This window comes from Hyalella azteca, unplaced genomic scaffold (genome assembly GCF_000764305.2).
Source record: "Hyalella azteca isolate HAZT.00-mixed unplaced genomic scaffold, Hazt_2.0.2 contig17495, whole genome shotgun sequence".
Taxonomy (NCBI): Eukaryota; Metazoa; Arthropoda; class Malacostraca; order Amphipoda; family Hyalellidae; genus Hyalella; species Hyalella azteca.
In genome coordinates this window covers 1-21905 of record NW_025947277.1, presented here as the reverse complement: position 1 = coordinate 21905, position 21905 = coordinate 1, and the positions used below count along the sequence as shown (strand labels likewise).

At 43.3% G+C, this 21905-nt stretch overlaps 2 protein-coding genes across 2 annotated transcripts; both read left to right on the top strand.

Annotated features, from left to right (window-relative positions):
- Positions 1 to 1309: 1309 nt before the first annotated feature.
- Positions 1310 to 7434, top strand: LOC108675022 (unconventional myosin-X; the record flags this gene model as incomplete). Its single annotated transcript, XM_047885290.1, has 8 exons — positions 1310 to 1507; positions 2391 to 2525; positions 3771 to 3919; positions 4347 to 4485; positions 5207 to 5364; positions 5967 to 6171; positions 7153 to 7236; positions 7423 to 7434. Coding segments are annotated over 8 exons (1080 nt in total), but the record flags the coding sequence as incomplete, so codon positions are not given.
- A 651-nt stretch (positions 7435 to 8085) lies between these two features.
- On the top strand, positions 8086 to 20556 carry LOC108675021 (unconventional myosin-XV; the record flags this gene model as incomplete). Its single annotated transcript, XM_018163006.2, has 10 exons — positions 8086 to 8126; positions 8743 to 8896; positions 9322 to 9475; positions 14735 to 14865; positions 15915 to 16088; positions 16734 to 16894; positions 17734 to 17903; positions 19161 to 19388; positions 19720 to 19789; positions 20447 to 20556. Coding segments are annotated over exons 2-10 (1303 nt in total), but the record flags the coding sequence as incomplete, so codon positions are not given.
- Positions 20557 to 21905: the final 1349 nt, after the last annotated feature.

Sequence of the window (21905 nt, the reverse complement as noted above, 5' to 3'; positions counted from 1 at the left end):
AATGTCGGTGAGGAAGAGGATCGGTCCAAGCACTGAACCCTGCGGGACTCCGCTTTTCACCTTCGCTTCTCTCGATTTCGAGTTTCCAATTGCGACAGCTTGTACTTTATCTGTAAGGAAGTTGTGGATCCACCTCAACAGGCTTCCTCCTACCCCAACACCCTCAGCTTTCTAAAGAGCACCCATGCTCAACTTTGTCAAAAGCTTTAGCAAAGTCTAGGTATACCACGTCAACACCAGCTCCCTCCTCTAGCTGGGCCACTAGACGGTGATGGTGCTCCAGTAACTGCGACAAAGTGCGTACAGTGAACCCTTGTGAACGATTACGATTTACTTGTGAACGATTACGAACCCTTGTGAACTATTTACTCCCTTGTGAACGATTACGCCGGAAACCATGTTGTCCGTTATTATACAGGTCTGCCTCTTCCATGTACCGGACAAGCCTCCTGACCACTACCTTCTCAAAAACCTTGATCACATGCGAGGTCAAGGTCACAGGTCTGTAATTTGGGGTCTGTCCCTCGCACCTCCTTTGTGGATTGGCTTCATCTACTACCTACTTTTAGGCCCTCGGGAATAATTCCCTCCATCATCGAGGCTTTCCAGAGCATTGTGAGCGGAGCCTTCAGTGCTCCAACACACTTCTTCAGCAACACTGCCGGAATTCCATCGGGTCCTGGTGCTGAGAACGTCACCAATTCTTTGATACTTATTTCCATGTCTTCTGGCCCAAACTCAATGTTCTCCAACCCTCTTCCGCCTGGTAGTTCCTGGAGAACTTCAATTTCATTCTCCTGTCTTGCGTAACGAGGGTTACCGAACACTGCTTCAAACTGTAATCCCAGTAACTCACACATACCCTTGTCATCTCCTACAAGGACATCGCTATCCTTCAGCGGACTCACTGGCGTCTTTATTTTCGCCTTGGACTGGGCGTATTTGAAAAAGTACTTCTGGTTTTCTCTGATCACCTCCACTACTCGTTCCTCGGCAGCTTGTTCTTCTATCCTATGGGAGTCCTGCAACCTGCGTTCAATTTCATTGTGCAAATCAATTAGTCTCTGTCTCCTCAGATCACTAGTGGATTCAGCTATTTCTTTATTCAAATGTGTGCGTTTTCTCATAAGGATTCGTCGGTCTCGCGGAATGCTGCGGACTTTGGATCCCGTTTTTCTCAGGGTATGACGCATACATACCTGCGCTAATTTCTCACAAAGTTTTGTGTAAAGTTCCTCCGTGCTCACATATGAATGTGAGCACGGTGCTCACATTCATCACGCCCCTCGTAACCCCCTCTCCCCCGCAGGAGGCGCGCAACGAGCGCCTGCTCACGACCCTCAACATCGACCAGGCGCTGGACGCGAGGGACGCCGTGGCCAAGGCCCTCTACAGCGCCCTCTTCAGGTGGCTCGTCCGCCGCACCAACGCCACCATCAGCGGCCACCGCGGCCACCCCGCCGCCTGCATCTCCGTCCTCGACATCTTCGGCTTTGAGACCTTCAAGGTAGATTAGGGAGTAGATGCAGGGGTAGATTAGGGGGGTGAGGTTAGATTAGGGGTGGTGAGGGTAGATTAGCGGTGGTGAGGGTAGATTAGCGGGGGTGAGGGTAGATTAGCCGGGGTGAGGGGTAGATTAGCGGTGGTAAGAAGTAGAATAGCGATGGTGAGAGGTAGATTAGCGGGGGGTAAGAGGTAGATTAGCGGTGGTAAGAGGTAGATTAGCGGTGGTGAGAGGTAGATTAGCGGTGGTGAGAGGTAGATTAGCGGTGGTGAGAGGTAGATTAGCGGTGGTGAGAGGTAGATTAGCGGGGGTAAGAGGTAGATTAGCGGTGGTGAGAGGTAGATTAACTGAAGCGAAAAATAAACTATCAGCGCATGTAGTACCTTAAACCCACCCTGGTTGATTAAAAAAATATTTTCTACCCAGCTTAAGTTTTTTCCTGTTCCTTTAGCACTCATATTTTCGCTTTGAGAAAGTGTAAAATGTACGAAGGGAAGTTTTCCACCATATCTATAATGTAAATAAGATAAAATGGAACTATTTTTAACGCATATTCTCATTTATGGAAAAAAGCGCTATTGTGCTCGTCATGTCCGTCCGTCCGTGACTGCCGTCCGTGACTTAACGTCACGGACGGACGAGAAAGTGCGCTCTCTGTCACTTACTGCAGTGAGTACTGATCAAATTTTTTATTTGTTGTACAGGAGAACAGCTGATAAATTTTTTTATTTATTGTGTAGGAGAACAGCTGATCAAATTTTTTATATGTTGTATAGGAGAACAGCTGATCAATTTTTTTTATTTATTGTGTAGGAGAACAGCTGATCAATTTTTTTTATTTATTGTGTAGGAGAACAGCTGATCTAATTTTTTATTTGTTCTCCAGGAGAACAGCTTCGAACAGCTCTGCATCAACTACGCTAACGAGAAACTTCAGTTCTATTTCAACAAGCACATCTTCAAGCTCGAGCAGCAGGAGTATGCCAAGGAGAAAATTGAGTGGCAAAACATTGAGTACCAGGTGGGTCAAGGCGGGGAAATACGTGGGTCATAACGACACACTTTCTTACTAACAACAGGAGAAAATTGAGTGGCAGAACATCGAGTACCAGGTGAGTCAAGGCGGGGACATACGTGGGTCATAATGACACACTTTCTTACTGACAACAGGAGAAAATTGAGTGGCAGAACATTGAGTATCAGGTGAGTCACGGCCGGGAAATGCGTGGGTCAAAATGACCAAATAATGACACACTTTCTTACTGACAACATGGGTAAAGAACGCACTCTGATACGGATTTATTTATACTTAAATCATTTATCCAACCCTTTGAAGAAATAAAGTATCGACTACGTATTTCAAAGGAATTCTTATCTTTGTTTTTGTGTAGGATAACCAGCCTGTTATCTCTCTTTGTGTAGGATAACCAGCCTGTTATTTCTATTTGTGTAGGATAACCAGCCTGTTATCTCTCTTTGTATAGGATAAACAGCCTGTTATTTCTATTTGTGTAGGATAACCAGCCTGTTATCTCTTGTTGTGTAGGATAAACAGCCTGTTATTTCTCTGTATGTAGGATAACCAGCCTGTTATCTCTCTTTGAACAGGATAACCAGCCTGTTATCTCTCTTTGTGTAGGATAACCAGTCTCTTATCTTTTGTTGTGTAGGATAACCAGCCTGTTATCTCTTGTTGTGTGCAAGATAACCAGCCTGTTATCTCTTTTTGTGTGCAAGATAACCAGCCTGTTATCTCTTTTTGTGTGCAAGATAACCAGCCTGTTATTTTTCTTTGTGTAGGATAACCAGTCTCTTATCTTTTGTTGTGTAGGATAACCAGCCTGTTATCTCTCTTTACGCAGGATAAACAGCCTGTTATCTCTCTTTGAACAGGATAACCAGCCTGTTATCTCTCTTTGTGCAGGATAACCAGCCTGTTATCTCTTGTTGTGTGCAGGATAACCAGCCTGTTATCTCTTGTTGTGTGCAGGATAACCAGCCTGTTATCTCTCTTTGTGCAGGATAACCAGCCTGTTATCTCTCGTTGTGTGCAAGATAACCAGCCTGTTACCTCTTTTTGTGTGCAAGATAACCAGCCTGTTATCTCTTTCTGTGTGCAATTATTTCTCTTTGTGTAGGATAACCAGTCTCTTATCTTTTGTTGTGTAGGATAACCAGCCTGTTATCTCTTTTTGTGCGCAAGATAACCAGCCTGTTATCTCTTGTTGTGCAGGATAACCAGCCTGTTATCTCTTTTTGTGTGCAGGATAACCAGCCTGTTATCGACCTGTTATCCCGTAAACCCGTGGGCATCATCCACCTGCTGGACGACGAGAGCAACTTCCCTAAGGCGAGCGACGTCTCCTTCCTCGAGAAGTGCCACTACAACCACGCCCTCAACGACCTCTACTCCAGGTGACGTGTGGCGTCCTTGTGTCCTATGACCTCCTGACGTGTGACGTGCCAGTGATGTGACCTTTTCCTATCTACCCTAGGTCTTCTAACTCTCCTACGACCTCTTCCCCTCCCGGCCGCGCATGTCCTATACACGGAGTTTGGTGTCCAGCACTAGACCGGCCTGGTTTTCTAACGCACCCCTAACGTACTTTAACGCCTCCCTAACTTTCCCTAACATCCCCAAACGCTCTTTAACGCCCCCAAAAGCCTTCCATCTTCCCCAAGCGCTCTCTAATGTCCTCTAACGTCCCCAAAGCGCCACCTAATGTCACCAAAGCGCCCCCTAACGCCCCCAAACGCCCCCTAACGTGCCAATAACGTCCCCTGCTGTCCCTAACGCCCCTTACGCTCCATTAAGTCACCCCTAAGACCTCCTCCCCCACAGGCCGCGCATGTCCTCCACGGAGTTCGGTGTCCAGCACTACGCCGGGCTGGTCTGGTACAGCGTCGACGGCTTCCTCGACAAGAACAGGGACACCCTCAGGAATGACGTCGTCGAGCTCCTTATATCCTCCAAGCTCAAGGTGGGGGCTTGTAGTAAGGTGGTCTGTGAGGTGGGGGCTTGTGAGGAGGTGGTCTGTGAGGTGGGGGCTTGTGAGGAGGTGGTCTGTGAGGGGTGGCTTGTGAGGAGGTGGTCTGTGAGGTGGTGGGACTTGTGAGGAGGTGGTCTGTGAGGTGGGGGCTTGTGAGGTGGGGGCTTGTGAGGAGGTGGTCTATGAGGTGTGGTGGGGCTTGTGAGGAGGTGGTCTGTGAGGTGGGGTCTTGCAAGGAGATGGTCTGTGAGATTGGGGGCTTGTGAGGAGGTGGTCTGTGAGGGGTGGCTTGTGAGGAGGTGGTCTTTGAGGAGGTGGCTTGTGAGGTACCTTAAAGGAAGCCTTCAGGAACGACGTGATCAAGCTCTTCCCACAAGGTTAAGATGGTGGGGGTCTTTTGAAGAGGTGTTTTGTGAGGTGCTTGGTAAGGTGATGCTCCTGAGGGCGTCTTGTGAGGAGGGGACATCGTGTGAATGATTCCTGTGAAGAGGAACGTAAAGAGGAGGTTCTTTGTTAAGGTATTGGGTTATTGGAGAGATGATATCGCGAATTTTTTAACTTTATATGGGGCCTGAGAGAGATGGCGCTGTGAGAGTGGACTACAGCTGTTGTCGGACATGTTAGTGACATTTGCCTCATGTTCCATGTCCACAGCTGGTGTCATACATGTTCCATGTCCACAGCTGGTGTCATACATGTTCCATGTCCACAGCTGGTGTCGGACATGTTCCTGGACGTGCGCACGGCTGGTGCAGAGAAGCAGACGCTCAACAAGAGCAACGGACGCTTCGTGACGATGAAGCCGCGCACGCCCACCGTCGCCGCGCGCTTCCATGACAGCCTGGCCAGCCTCACGGACTCCATGGCCAAGTACGTAGTGCGTGCAGTGCGTGCAGTGCAGTGGTGCGTGCTGTGCTTCCATGACAGCCTGGCCAGCCTCACGGACTCCATGGCCAAGTACGTAGTGCGTGCAGTGCGTGCAGTGGTGCGTGCTGTGCTTCCATGACAGCCTGGCCAGCCTCACGGACTCCATGGCCAAGTACGTAGTGCGTGCTGTGCGTGCAGTGCGTGCTGTGCGTGCTGTGCTTCCATGACAGCCTAGCCAGCCTCACGGACTCCATGGTCAAGTACGTAGTGCGTGCAGTGCGTGTGCAGTGCGTGCAGTAGCGCTTTGTTCGTGCAGGGCATGCTGAGGTCCGTAGTGCGTTCAGTGGTACGTAGTTTTTGTGGCAAATGAACAGTGTATTACACGATGCATAAAATGAACACGATGCATATAAAATGTACGAAATATTGTGCATACGGTGCAAAATGCATGATGAACTGATACATTTTTTGGCCGAAGAAACTCGTGATTCATTCGGTGCAGCAAGCTTTGAAATATTAATATGAAATATATGAAAATATGAAATATATTGAAAATATGACACACCCAAAATTGATCATGCATGCATGTTTATTCTATGCATCAGATGCAACCCATGGTTCATACGGTGCATCAAGCCTAACACGGAGAAGGCGCCCCTCAAGCTGGACATGCCGTGTGTGCTGGAGCAGCTCAGGTACTCCGGCATGCTGGACACCATCAGGATACGGCAGCTGGGATATCCTGTGAGGCTGTCCTACGGGGCCTTCGCTGCACGCTTCCGGTGCCTCGTGCCTGGACAAGTGCCTAGAGTGAGTTAAGGGCCTGGAGTGAGTCTAGTGACTAGAGTGAGTCAAGTGCCTAGAGTGAGTTAAGGGCCTGGTGCCAGGACAAGTGCCTAGAGTGAGTCTAGTGCCTAGAGTGAGTCTAGTGACTGGAGTGAGTCTAGTGACTGGAGTGAGTCAAGTTTCAGGAGTGAGGCTAGTGACTAGAGTGAGTAGAGTGTCTGGACAAGTGCCTAGAGTGAGTCTAGTGCCTGGACAAGTGCCTAGAGTGAATCTAGTGCCTAAAGTGAGTCTAGTGCCTAGAGTGAGTCAAGTGCCTCGGGAAGGGTTGGGTGCCAAGCATGGGGGCTAGGTGCCCAGAGTGGGCTAGATTAGTTGTCTAGGTACGCTCCACAACATTCCACTGCCAAGTGCACATGTTACGGGTGCCATAATAATAATAATAGCGGTTTCAGCGTTTATTAGGCTGTAGGCCTGTCGCCGATTCTTAACAGTGCAGAACATCCACCGCATGTTGCGGGCTTGAACTCGCAACTCACTGCTTCAAAATTTCTTTGCTTAACCGCCCGGCCTACTTGCCAATTCTGACCAGAAACTGGCGCACAGAGCTGGGATCGAACCCGCGCCTCCCTGCGCCAATCCTAGTACTCTGGGCCTAAACTTTCAAAAAAAGTTAAGAGATCGTAAGTTCGTCCGCCAATCATTGACGGCCTTTCAAGCCAAATCCACCAATTATAGACAAGAAATTTGAGCGTAAGTACTTACGTTCACTTAGCGAGTTTTGAAAGTATGGCCCCTGCTGCACTCTAACCACTGGGCCACCCTGCGCCCATAAGGCAGTACCTGCGACTGTATTTTTCCACCTTGATTTCCTGAGTGGAGTTAATTAGATTATTTTCACCCGATCTTCTTTCTCTACGATCCATGTCAAGACATTTAATCTGATCACTCTGCTCCCACCACCATTTATCGATGAATATAATTGATGAATGCCCCTGTGCCCCCCAGGGCGCCCCCCCTCAGGAGATCTGTCGCGTGGTGCTCCAGAAGTCCGTCTACAGCCCCGGGGCCTTCCAGCTCGGTGCTACTAAGGTTAGTTTCAAGTATATTAATAAATAAATTGCATGAAATTTAATATGATATATTTTATGCTATAACAATTTTATATGTATGATATGATGAAATGTAATATGATAAGAATACGTACACATGCACTGTTGTCTTTAACAGTTGAAAAAATATGAATAAATACATTATTAACTAATATCTGAACAACAGAACATCCTTTGACTTGACATGCATGCGGGCAGGAGTTACAAACTTTTGCTTACAAAAAAGCTTGCGTAGAAAAATTGTAGAAATAAACTTGAAGCGAAAAAGTAAAAATAAAACAAGGAAAGGAATGCAAGAAATGACTTCTGATTACGTATATTTATGAGAGGCATTTAATATAAGCCAACCAAGGTTGAAATTCTTCTTCAGCGTAACTCCTATTATTGTTGTTGTAGATATATAGGCCTACTAATAGCAGGATTGTGCTATTATTTCACCTGGAGAATGTATTTTATTGAAAATTATCTCAATATTATTATATTATATTATATTATATTATTTTATAATATATTACATTATAATTATTATAACTTATTTAATAATACATTCGGTTATTTTGTACTTTCTACGTGCAATAAATATATTTTACGTGCAATAAATATATTTTAAAATCAAGGTAGTTTACTTAATAAATTATCTTGTCGATGAAAGAGAAGCGAGGCGGGCTCAACATTTTTTCTGTGGTGTGGTGCAGTGTGGTGCTGGTGCAGAAACTGGTGCGCGGACACCTCGCCAGGAGGAGGTGCGTTGTGGTGTGGTGTGGTGTGGTGTGGTGTGGTGCTGGTGTGGTGTGGTGCGTTGTGGTGTGGTGTGGTGTGTGGTGTGGTGCTGGTGCAGAAACTGGTGCGCGGACACCTCGCCAGGAGGAGGTGGGTTGTGGTGTGGTGTGGTGTGGTGGTGTGGTGTGGTGCGGTGTGGTGTAGTGTGGTGTGGTGGTGAGGTGTGGTGTGGTGTGGTGTGGCGTTATGCGGTATAGCGTGGTTGTAATGTTAAGCATTTCAAAATGGAGATCTGGACATCATAAATTTTAACATCTTCCTTATAAGCCTATCAACCCTCGGGTTCGTTGTCATCACAACCGAATAGACCGACTACAAGGTAGAAAAAATCGTGATATTGTTCTCGTTGTTCCCTTGACCAGGAACGAATACCACACATGAACAAATTTTACTCTGACCATTAGGCAGCCATCATCCAGAGCCCACATTGTAAAACTTCTACTGTTTGATGTCAAAATGGGAGTTGTTAACTGCCCTGGGGGAATTTACGCAAAATATAACGACCCGCAGAAGGCGGGTGTCTTAAGGATTGCTGGTGGTATGGTGTTGTGTGATGAAGTTTCGTGAGGTCAGGTTTATGATGGATCGCAAATATTTTTGATATTACGGACACAACATCTCTGATCGCAAATATTTTTGATATTATAGCCCCTAATCCCCCAAAATACCCCATATCCTCACCCCCATGCCCCGCCTCCCCCGACAGGCTGGCGACGCAGCGGGCGGCGGCGGTGAAGATCCAGGCGGCCGTGCGCATGCATCAGGCGCGGCGCCGCTACCGCGCACTGCGCGCAGGCGTCGTCAAGGCGCAGGCGCTCGTCAAGGGGCGCCATACGCGCCGACGCTACCACAAGCTTAAGGTCTGTCCTTAGTGCTGTCCTTAGAGCTCTTAAATGCCCCTTTTTACTCCTTATCCCCCTTAATGTCTTTATGATATTGAAATTGTACGTAAGTTATGGAAATACGTGAAAAATTTCTAATTTTTAAAATTCCTCATTCCTCTCGCTATTATTTATCTTATTAATAAGTCTTATTATTTATCATTATATTATCTATTTTTTTTTGTCTTTTTTGAGCATTTTCTCAGTTAAGGGAAAAAGCGCTATTGTGCTCGTCATGTCCGTCCGTTCGTCCGTCCATCCGTCTGTCCGTCTGTCTGTCCGTGACTTCCTATTTTCCTTGAGTACTGAGTTATATTTTTTATCATTTATGTTATTTACCATTTGTCTTATCTATCAATTATATTATCTATAATTTGTCGTCCTCTCTTTCCCTGCTTCTGAAGGAGGAGATGATGCGCAGGAAGCGTGCAGCAGCAGCGAGTGCAGCACGTGCAGCAGCTGCAGCAGGCGGGCAGCAGCAGCAGCAGCGCGCTGTGGCTGCGGTCAACCACCTGGACGTGCCGGCCGAGCTCGCCTTCGTCTTCAGCAAGACCAAGGGTAGGGGGGGGGTCTTGGGGGGTCTTAGAGGGAGTAAGAGGTCTTGGGGGGTCTTGGGGGATGAAGGGGACTTGAGGGAGTCAGGAGGAAGAGTGGACCAGCAACAAGGTCCAAGGCCATACTTTCAAAACTCGCTAAGTTAACGTAAGTACTTACGCTCGATTTTTTTCTCTATGATTGGTGGATTTTGCTTGACAGGCCGTCAATGATTGGCTGATGAACTTACGATCTATTAACTTTTTTTGAAAGTATAGGCCCAGACAGGTACTTTCAAAACATTGCTAAGGCTCGTTAGCGGCTTAAGTGCAGCGTAAGTCCGCTAAGTGCGCGTAGCTCGAAAAGATGGTACCTTCAAAACTTTATGAGGTACGTTACGTGCAATAAGATGAACGTAACTTTGCGCCGATTCAAAGGTCGCGAAAGTGGAGTAACGATCAACTTTTGAGTGAGTGAAGCGATTGGTTATCATTTAGTTACTAATGTCTAGTCTCTAATAATGTGTGGACTAGTGTATCATACTAGTGTGTAGACTCTAGTATCATTTTAAGGTAAATACTCTAATTTTTAGTTAGAAAAATATCCTTATTTTACCATTTAGAAAAGTTTATTAGTCATGCATTTAATGAATTTTCTCTTAGTATATGTCAACAGAAAACGAATCTGACGGGTGAATTTGAAAACGGATTCACAAAAATTCTATTCCCGTTGTTCATTATGTCATATTAATCATTAAATACTACTTTTACTATCTTGAAACTGCATTTGTCATTAAAATTTTAGATTAAAAGCCTCAAAAATTCTTTAATAAGAGCCAAAAGGTTTAAAATAACTGAACACAGTATCATGGCGTCATGAGACTCGTAACGTAAACAAAGGATGTAAGCCAGCTTGTGATTGGCTGATATGCAACGTGGTTTGAAGGTACTCTCTTAGCCAAGTCGGTCGTACGAAAGTTTTGAAGGTGCCAAAAGTCGCTGATCGTACTCTAGACGTATCTTCTTGAGCTGCAACCACACGCCCATTACTCACCTCACCCCCCGGCACCAGCCACACGCCTATTACTCACCGCAACCCCCGGCACCAGCCACACGCCCATTACTCACCGCTCCAGCCACACGCCAATTACTCACCGCCCGGCACCAGCCACACGCCCATTACTCACCGCCCGGCACCAGCCACACGCCCATTACTCACCGCCCGGCACCAGCCACACGCCCATTACTCACCGCAACCCCCGGCACTAGCCACACGCCCATTACTCACCTATTACCCTCACAAGTCCCCGCCAGGTGCCGTGGGGATTGCGATGCTGCAAGTGCAGAACCTCAGTGCGGCTCGTGACGGCGTGAGGTGTGTAGTGCGCCGTTCTCTGCTCCTATAAAGTAAAATTTGGTGCACGTTTCGGCGGCGAGTTATAAGTTTCCGTGGCCATTAGCATCTATTTTGAAAACTTTTACCATTTCGATTGCTGCTACCGTTTTGAAAGTTCTCACCATTGGACAGTTGTTACTGTTTAGGATGTTCTCACCATTTTGATAATTGCTACTGTTATGAAAGTTTTGGCCGGTTCGTTTTTTAATACTGTTTTTAAAGTTCCTACCGTTTCGAAAGTTGTTACTGTTCTGATGAAATATCTAAATGGATATTCATGGGCGCCAGTATCTGTAAAATGTAACAGATCAATATATAATTTTACGTCTAAAATTGATAAAAATTTATCAATGTAACATATTATCTACTTGGCATCAGTCTGTCAGATATCTGTTTTATGTGGCGTTTCGTGATTTCTGTCTGTTAACTATGATGTTCTGTAACTTTTGTCACTTAGTCTGTCTGAGGTTCAAGAAGTTTTAATTGATGCCAGCAAAATGTGATAATCTCGAACCATCTTTATGGCTGCCAGAAGGTAATTTTCCAGAATTTCGTACAAGTTTCGCTGGTCGTAAGCTTTGCACGTGAAATGAGCGTAAGCATTTACACTCAAAGACCCGTATATAGCTCACCATTTTATTTAATTTTCGTACCTGTAGCTTGCGTACATACGTACAATCGTACGGTGTACATAAGGCAACGCAGTCACTCTTAAATTCTTTCGTGAACATATCGACACATCGGTGCACGGTTATAGTCTTTATTGGAATCGCAAATTTAATATCATTATGCATGATCACGTATGTATCCACTGATTTCACTGTATTTCGTAATTTAATTATACTAACTGTGTTCATAATTTCCATTAAAAACTACTATTCGTCTTTAATTATTATTAGTCAGTTTAGGGTTATCAGTATTTATTAGTTACATTCATTTATCAATCGTCAAATTATATTACGGTTTGCGCGAGTTTTTCATGCACTTAGACCTTCTGAGATATACTACCAGAAAATATTTTAGTTATTGATTACGTCGTTGTTATTGCACTGTGTATTGTATTTATTGAAAGCAACGTTTTAAAGTTATTGCAATTAATCCGCTTCATCGCCTCCAAGTGTGCTGGAATGTCGCTGAAATCGCAAATTTTTTGCCTCGAACGCCGCTTACTTTTTTTCTAACTCGAACGCCACGTACATTTTTTTCAATTTTTATGCTTCGAACTCCACGTTAATTTTTTTTTTTTTTTGCCTCGAACGCCACGTTAATTTTTATTTTCATCGAGCGCCGTGCGTGCTATATGCAAACGACTTCGCTCTATATGCGCAACGTTCGCGCGCTCTCTGCGCCATGCGCAACGTTCAAGTTGTCACGAAGTTCGATTCGATTTTTACGGTCACGATCGCCTCGCGGCTTCCGAATGTATTTAAAAAAACTTTTTTGGTGAAAAATTTATTTTCCTTTCTCCGTGACGGGTACGGGTATTTGGAGGTAATTTTTACCTGAATGTTGCATTAATTCACTTGCGTGAATGTTGCGTTTATTCAGTGAGCGTTTTGAATGTTGCGTTTATTTAATTTAAGTTTATTTAATTTAATTAAATTATTTTATTTTGAATGTTGCGGCTTTAATCAAACATTGATGCACTTTTCGCATATAGTCGGTCATCCTGACCGAGTTTTCCACGTCGCTTTCTGCTTGTGTTGCGAGTCAAATAATGTCTCTATTTTCAACAATATTGCCCACTTATTTTTCTGAGTATAGTTTACAACGATGATGATCTTTCATTCTCCGACACTCGCTTCTCTATGTATACACACACACTTACACAGTCACGCACATATAGACACAGTCACGTACACACACAGTCACACACACACACAATAACATACACTCACAGTCACACACACTCACACGGTCAAGCACACGTACACACAGTCACAGACACACACAGTCACACACACACATTGAAACACACACTCGCAGTCACACAAAGTCACGCATACATACACACAGACGCCCACACACACAGTCACAGACACACACAGTCACACACACACATTTCTGTGTGATCTGCGAATTCTGTGTGATCTGCGAATTCTGTGTGGTCTGCGAATTCTGTGTGATCTGTGAATTCTGTAGTGTGATCTGCAAATCTGTGTGATCTGTGAATTCTGTGTGATCTGCAAATCTGTGTGATCTGAAGGCTCAAGCGCCATGCAGTCCGCGTTGTGCCGAACCTCGCGGTTTTTAACTCTTACTAATTGCCTAATGAACGCTCTCGTATAAGGGTCAAAAAGTTGAACAAGTTGTTCTTACTGTTGGGATTCAAAAATTAAATACACCCATAAAATTGGAAAAAAATGATTATTAAATAAGCAATGAATGCTTTCATGCCAATATTTTTTTCTAGGATTAACGACATTCAGACACCGCATATCCTATTTAAGCTTTCTTTTCGACTAGAATACCAGTAACTAGCTAGATAACTAGTAAATAGTAACTATCTAGATAACTACTAAAATAACTAGATAAATATCAACTAACTAGATAACTACAAACTAACTATAGATAACTACTAACTAACTAGATAACTAACTAGATAAATAGTAGCTAACTAGATAAATAGGAACTAACCTGATCAGTAGTAATTAACTATCGCCCGTATTTCTTCACATGTTAACAGCTTTCCTATCTGTTAACCGCTGTTGTTTCTATCTTTGAACAAAAGAACAGATCTCACCACGTGCGTTAGCAGCCGTCCTGCGCTCGGATGCTCCACGCTTTCAGTTTTTGCCGCACGCGTCTGCAAAAATTTTACGGCCTTGCCGCTTGCATCTGGAGGCGGGATTTTTAGGCCGCGTTTGCTAGAATTTTTCGGTCTTGTTTACATTTTCTAGTCTACCCTTTGAGCCTGGAATGCGGCTAGAATTTTTCGGTCTTGTTTACATTTTCTAGTTTTCCCTTTGAGCCTGGAATGCGCAGCGCATTTTATTTGCCGGCAACCGGAATGCGAAGATGGTACCGCATTTAGTTGCTAAAATCAAATATTCTCCTAATAAAATTTAAAAAAGATTATATTTTATATTTAGATTATCGAAAAATTTATTGAGAAAGAAATTCAACTCTTATAAAATTTATTTCTTTTTGATTTAACCAAAATTTTCACTTAATTAATTTTACGAAGCGAACACAGTTTTCTTCAAATTAATTTTTGCTTCCATCGCTTGTTATTTACTACGTTTTCAATTAAACTTGAGCATTTTAACTGTGCACACTTGTAACCATGATTCGATGCAGATTATTTATTCATAATCGCATATAAATATGATGGTTTTATTCATCTTTTAGTCAAATTTAGTGTGTATTCATGTTTTTGTGCAAATTAGTTCTTATATCAGTGGTTTTCCGCAATCGAAAGCAAATTCGATTAATTATTATTTTTAATAATTATTTATTATTCGATTAATTATTGTTTTTACTTAAAAATTTAAAAACAAAATTAAAGGCCAAGCAAATTCGGAGCGTTATAGATTCAATTGAAACATTTTGTTGACCCTCCCTATTATCAGTTTATAAATGTTTAGAACACAATTAAGTACAATCTGTATAGTGAAAATAATACTACTTCTACTAACCTACTCCAACACCACATACGCGCAGGAGTTAATAATATAATAATAAGTATACTTATTATTATTAAAATTATTATTATTATTATTATTATTATTATTAACTGCAACATACACCTATCATTATTAACTCTAACGCCACCTATAAGCACTGGAGTTAATAATAAAAACCATAAGTATCATAGTTAAGTATAATGATTAATTTTCCCTAATAATTGTAATGCTGTAGTTAATAAATAATGATTATGTTGAACAGACTGGCAAGCCCCCCACGGCGACCGCCACATCACCAAGGCGGGGAGCGTGCGCCCCCAGCTCATGGGGCACTCCCTGCCCCCCGACCTCGACTTCTACCCCTTCACTAAGTTCACCAACGTCTACTTCAAGGTTTGTTTGTACGCCTACATCTACTTTAAGGTTTGTTTGTACGCCAACGTCTAGTTTAAGGTGTGTTTGTACACCAAGGGCCATTTTCTCTGGCCCGGGAAAGACAATTCTATATTTCATTTTTTTGCAAAAATTTTTCATTATAGACTCACTCGAATATTCTTGAACTCGAGTAACGCAACAAAACCATTTGTTATTTTATCGTTCATATATCCACCTCCCAGTCGAACCTCCTTTACCTCTTCACATCTATTCATTTGGCTCCCAAATAATTTTTGGGAGCAAATGAAGGGGATCTGTGGAGCATTAAGTGGTCATCCATTCATCGCACATATTGAATCTTTTACGACATTTCTATTCGCCTGGCTGAAATAATTCACTATTATTATTTATTTACTTATTCATTTTATTGAACCAGTCACAGCCGTGGGATACGAAGCGAAAGCCTATAATTCGCGCGACGTTCCTGTCAAGATTTATTATTTAAAAAATCCAAAATAAGAGTATTGAAGATTAATTAATACATATTAATTAAAATTATTATTATTATTATTATATTTATTAATTTATACCCCCCACAGTCGCACCTATGGAGGATGAAGAGAGAGCCTATCCGTACTTCGTTCCTGTCAAAATTTATTATTTAAACAATCCAAAAAAACAATAAAAAATATTGAAGATTAATTCATATACAGTACATTAATTATAATTATTAATACCGTTATTAATTAAACCCAACAGTCGCACCTATGGGGTATAAAGAGAGAGCCTATCCGTACCCCGTTCCTGTTAAGATTTATTATCTAAAAAGTTTAATATAAGAGCATTGAAGATTGATTCATACACATTAATAATTATTATTATTTTTATCATATTTATTAATTTATACCACCACAGTCGAACCTATGGGGGATGAAGAGAGAGCCTATCCGTACTCCGTTCCTGTTAAGATTTATTATTTAAAATAAGAATATTGAAGATTAATTCATACACATTAATACCGTAATTGTTATTATTTTAATTATTATTATTAATTTATAACCCCGCAGTCGCACCTATGGGGCATGAAGAGGGAGCCTATCCGCACCCCGTTCCTAGCGAAGGCCCGGGATGCGGACTACAGCGACTCCCTGGCGGTCTTCAAACTCATCCTGCGCTTCATGAACGACACGTCCCTTGCTGGGACCAGGGAGACCGTCCTAGCTGACTACATCGTCAATAAGGTACGTCCCTTGCTGGGACCAGGGAGACCGTCCTAGCTGACTACATCGTCAATAAGGTACGTCCCTTGCTGGGACCAGGGAGACCGTCCTAGCTGACTACATCGTCAATAAGGTGAAATTTCTATCCCAAAAGGCTTACAAATTATATTTTCCCCAAGGCACTTTTCTATATTTTTCCCAAGGTCTTTTTTATATTTTCCCTAAGGCCATTTTTATTGCATTTTCTCATTTATGGAAAAATGCACTATTGTGCTCGCCATGTCCATCTGTCCGTCCGCCTGTCTGTCCCTCCGTGACTTCACGTTTATGTCGACGACAAAATGCGCTCTCTGTCAATCACTGCAGTGAGTACTGAGTTACATTTTTTATATTTTCCCCAAGCCCTTGTTTTATATTTTCCCCAAGGGCCTTTTTTTATATTTTCCCCAAGGCCCTTTTTTATATTTTCCCCAAGGCCCTTTTTAATATTTTCCCCAAGGCCTTTTTTTATATTTTCTCCAAGGCACTTTTTCTATATTTTCCCCGAGGCCCTTTTTTATATTTTCCCCAAGGACTTTTGTATATTCTCCCCAGGGGCCTGTTTTATATCGCCAAGGGCCAATTATTATATTTAATAAACGATAACAAATTCTATCTCCCCCCCAGGGCATCACCAACGAGGACCTGCGAGACGAGATCCTGTGTCAGCTCTGCAACCAAACCTGGCGTAACGACAACCAAGCGAACGCTGAGCGCGGCTGGCTGCTGCTAACTAACTGCCTCTCCTGCTTCCCTCCATCACCTACGCTATATAATTACCTTCTCAAGTGAGTGGTATTACCTTGTGGTACGTGGTATAATTACCTCCTCATGTAAGTAATATTACCATGTGTTACGTGCTGCCATTACCTTCACAAGTACGTGGTATCACTTTGCGATTATCTGTTATGTGCTGCCATTGCCATTACGAGTACCTCCACACGAGGGTGGTATTAGTATTACTTGACCTCCTACACACTTCACGATTACCTACGCAAGTAGCGATAATACCGCGTATGTATTACTTGAGCTTCAATTATTAATATTGCTATTAATAATATTGTTATTAATATTATTATTAATATTGCTCCTACTCTCCTATACTCCTATGCGTGCAAGATTCCTCCAGGTACATGACTGAAAAATTTCCCAGAGTTGTCCATGCATTCCTCCTCCTCCCCATCCTTTCTCCCCAAGTATATGACGGACCCCTCCCCCCAGGGGTTCGGCCCTTACACCCATTTTATCCCCTTCCTCCCCTTGTTATACCCTCTCCTCCCCATTCCCCCCCAGGTAGGTGACGGACCACGCCCCCCCAGGGTACGGGGCACCTCTAACGCCCTTTTTATCCCCTCTTATACCTCATTCCTCCCCCTCCCCCCCAGGTACGTGACGGACCACGCCCACCCCCCTCAGGGTACGGGGCACCTTTAACGCCCATTTTATCCCCTCTTATACCTCATTCCTCCCCATTCCTCCCCAGGTACGTGCCTCTTTTTATCCCCTTGTTATCCCCCCATTCCTTCCCAGCTACGTGACGGACCATGCCCCCCCCCCGGGGTACGGGGCACCCTTAACGCCCTTTTTATCCCCTTGTATACCTCATTCCTCCCCATTCCCCCCCCAGGTACGTGACGGACCACGCCCCCCCAGGGTACGGGGCACTGTGCCAGGGTAAGCTGCTGTCGGCGCAGGCGCGCAGTGACGGCGTCGCGCGCACGTTCCCGCCCAGCGCGCTCGAGTGGCGCACTAACACGCGCAGGGGCAAGATGGCGCTCGAGGCCTTCTGTCCTGATGGTTCGTTATCTTTTATTATTTAATATTTCATTTTATTATTTCTTATTTTATTTTATTATTTCTTATTTCATTTATTTACTTATTATTTCATTTTAATATTTCTTTTTTCACTTTATTATTTATTATTTAATTTTATTATTATTTTTTTCACTTTATTATTTATTATTCAATTCTATTATTTCTTATTTCATTTTATTATTTCTCATTTCACTTAATTATTTATTATTTAATTTTATTATTTTTTTTCATTTTATCTATTCATTTTATTCATTATTTCATTTTTATTCATTTTATCTATTATTTCATTTTATCTATTCAATTCTATTATTTCTTATTTAATTTTATTATTTCTCATTTCACTTTATTATTTATTATTTCATTTTATTATTTCCTATTTCATTTGATTACTTATTATTTCATTTCATTATTCTTATTTCATTTAATGACTTATTTTTTCATTGTATTATTCTATTAATCAGTAATCGTGAATTAGAGATACGCTTCGGTATGCCTCAGATAAATGGGACGCCTGTCGGAGACCACCACTGCCGTGCTTCGAATGGACTATCATGATCCCTTCCCTGAAGAACGTAGCCTACAAGACACCTTGACTGTAACGTTATCAGCCGCACGCCACCAGACCGACCACATCCATTGAATTAGATCAATCAGTCCACAGGAAAATAAGCCTGACGTAGAATTGCCCAGCGTCGTCTGCCAATATGCGAAAAAAATTCTGCATATGTAGGCCATTCGTAGGACGATAAATTTTGGAACAGAACTATGCTTTCTGAAACCTAACCTCAGATGCTGTGAGCTAAAAGTTAAAAAAGTACCCATTAGTTCTGTTCCAAAATTTATCGTCCTACGAGTGGCCGTTCAACCGTAGGCTGATTCGACACACGGGACAGATACGGACGGGTCCGGCGCGCTCCGGTCAAAAGATGCAATTTTTTTCGCGTATTGGCAGACGACGCTGGGCCATTCTACGTCAGGCTATTTTCCTGTGGGCTGATTGATCTAATTCAATGGATGTGGTCGGTCTGGTGGCGTGCGGCTGATAATGTTACAGTCAAGAAGTGTTGTAGGCTACGTTCTTCAGGGAAGGGATCATGATAGTCCATTAGATGCAAGGCAGTGGTGGTCTCCGACAGGCGTCCCGAACCCCCCTATACCCCCGTGTCCTCTTGTACCTCCCTATACCCACGTTCCCCCGCGTACCTCCCTATACCCTCATGCCTCCCCTTATACCCCCAGGCAAGTCCACGGTGGTCGAGGTGGACTCGTGGACGACGGGGTCTGAGTTCGCGGGGGCGGCGCTACAGGCGCGCGGTATCGAGTCGAGCAGCAGCGGCTGGACGGTGGCGCTCGCCGAGCACGAGCGCCTCTACGAGCTGCCGGGCGAGGAGTACGTGCTCGACCTCGTCGTCCAGAGGGAGCTGCCACCAGCCTTCCCTGCTAGGGCGTCGCCTGCCCTGAGGAATGGTGAGTGCCATGAGGAATGGTGAGTGTCATGAGGAATGGTGAGTGTCATGAGGAATGGCGAGTGTCATGAGGAATGATGAGTGTCATGAGGAATGGTGAGTGTCATGAGGAATGATGAGGGTGTGCTGAGGAATGGTGAGTGCCATGAGGAATGGTGAGTGTGTTCTGAGGAATGGTGAGTGAATTCACATCATATTGAGAAGAGGTGAACATGGCGATGCATTCCAATAGTGATGAATGACGAATAATGCATTCCAATATAACGAATAAAGATGAATTAAAAAATTACAAATAACGCAATAAATAACAAAGTTATTCATGCCGTCCTCAGGGCCGGCGTCTGAGGGCGTGAGCGACGCGGGGGCGGCGCCCTTCACTGAGTCGCCTGTTGTCGCCCGCAGGTGAGACCATATATATAGTTAATTGTTCAATTGTATAATTAATAATTATTAATAGTAATGATAATTAATGATAATTAACGATAATTATTTTAATGATATTTTTAATTATTATTAATTATTTTAATTATATTTCTTCGTGATTTATTTATTTCGTAATTAAATATATTATATATACGTTTCCAATTTTGGAACATTTTTTAAACCAATTTGAAAAAAATTCATATTAAAATTATTTAGTTTTTCGCGTCTTGAAGAATATGTTTGTAAAGTCTTTCTATTTTAGAGCTTTATATGTCCCGCATACAAGATAACACATGATATTCATTTATATTGATAATTGATAAGTTCATAAACTTGTCTATTAGCTGATACGTGCTTGTTTGTTCTTGACTGAACGTTATTACCAGCAAAACAAAACTCACACAGTAATAGGATGGCTGTTGTTTTCAACATATTATGTTTCAACATATCTTTCATTTTCAACATGTATTTTTCAACATGTACGTTATTTTAAACATATTTTTCAACATGCCTATTATTTTCAACATATTATTTTTCAACATGTCTGTTATTTTCAACGTATTATTTTTAAACATCTCTGTTATTTCCAACATGTTATTCATGTTTTTAATACCTCCCCAACGCCCCCCCCCCCAGGGCGCGCTCGCCCCCCGCGCTGACGCGCAAGCTGTCGCGCGAGGCGCTCGAGGCGCACGACAAGGTGATGACGTCAGCACCTGACAGCGGCGCCGAGGAGCAGGCGTCAGGTGCGTGTGGCTGACGAGTGGCTGTTGTGTGGCTGACATGTGTGACACGTAGACAGGTGCGTGTGGCTGACGTCAGGTGCGTGTGGCTGACGAGTGGCTGTTGTGTGGCTGACATGTGTGACACTTAGACAGGTGCGTTGCACGTATACTGTGGCACTTGGTTTGCTGCTGGCGCTTTTTTAGCGCATTTTATCATTTATGGAAAAAAGGCGCTATTGTGCTCGTCTGTCCGTCCGTCTGTCCGTCTGTCTGTCCGTCCGTGACTTCACGTTTTCGTCGACGAGAAAATGCGCTCTCTGTCACTCACTGCAGTGAGTACCGAGTTATATTTTTTTAATCACTTATCACGTGGAGGGAGCGTCATAATGCAGAGTGTCGATCGTTGTGCATATCATCAGGTCGCTTATTGCTGGCCGTTGAGGCACTGAAGGCGTTGCGCTGTGAATAATAAATATAGCCCGTGCACTTTATTACTTGAGCTGAAGTATATGATGGGTCTTTTAGTTGCTGTAGCCGTAGTAGTCTTCGTCGCTGAATTCTTCTCGTAGACCATGAAATCTCAGTCTGTTGTTGATCAAATTGTAGAAGTAGTAGATGCTGCGGAGCTTTACATCTTCGGAAACTTCCCCTACACAGGATTCTGTGCGGTCACTGACATAAGTCACTCAATAATCACTTTGCTAACAGTTCGGGTGCGCCACTGTACGAGGTTGCTTATGTGGGCACCTCTTATATGAATGGGAATTAAATAGACCTTGTGGTTGGTTCGGTTCTAGCGTTATCCGAGAATATTGAGGAACAGCGTAAACGATTGTAATATATTATTTAGGATTATAGTTCGGCTTATATTTAAGGATAATCTAAGTTTATAAGTTGGAGCTTTAACATTGATGTCTTCGGCGTCCAGTTGGAGTATGTCTATAGAGTGTATCTTCTACTCTGACGATAATTTAGGGTTACTGTCCTGATTGATATGGACAGGATTAAGGGCTTACACACGACTGTTCTCGGCCCAAGACTGAAGTTAATCGCTTGAGACAGAGCTTCTATATAGCTTCGCTATTTGACGTCACCAAGGGCGTGACTTAATAAACAAGGAAGGCATATACAAGGGAATGTTTACGAAGATATCGCAATGAAGGAGATTATCTTGCAACAAGGAAGATATTGAAGAGTAAATATCTAGGGGCGAATAGTTTCAACATTGTCACCTTACACATTTATCGCGCATTTATCACACATTTATCACGCATTTATCATGCATTTAGCGCGCATTTATCACACATTTATCACACATTTATCACACATTCATCACCCATTCATCACACATTTATCACGCATTTATCACA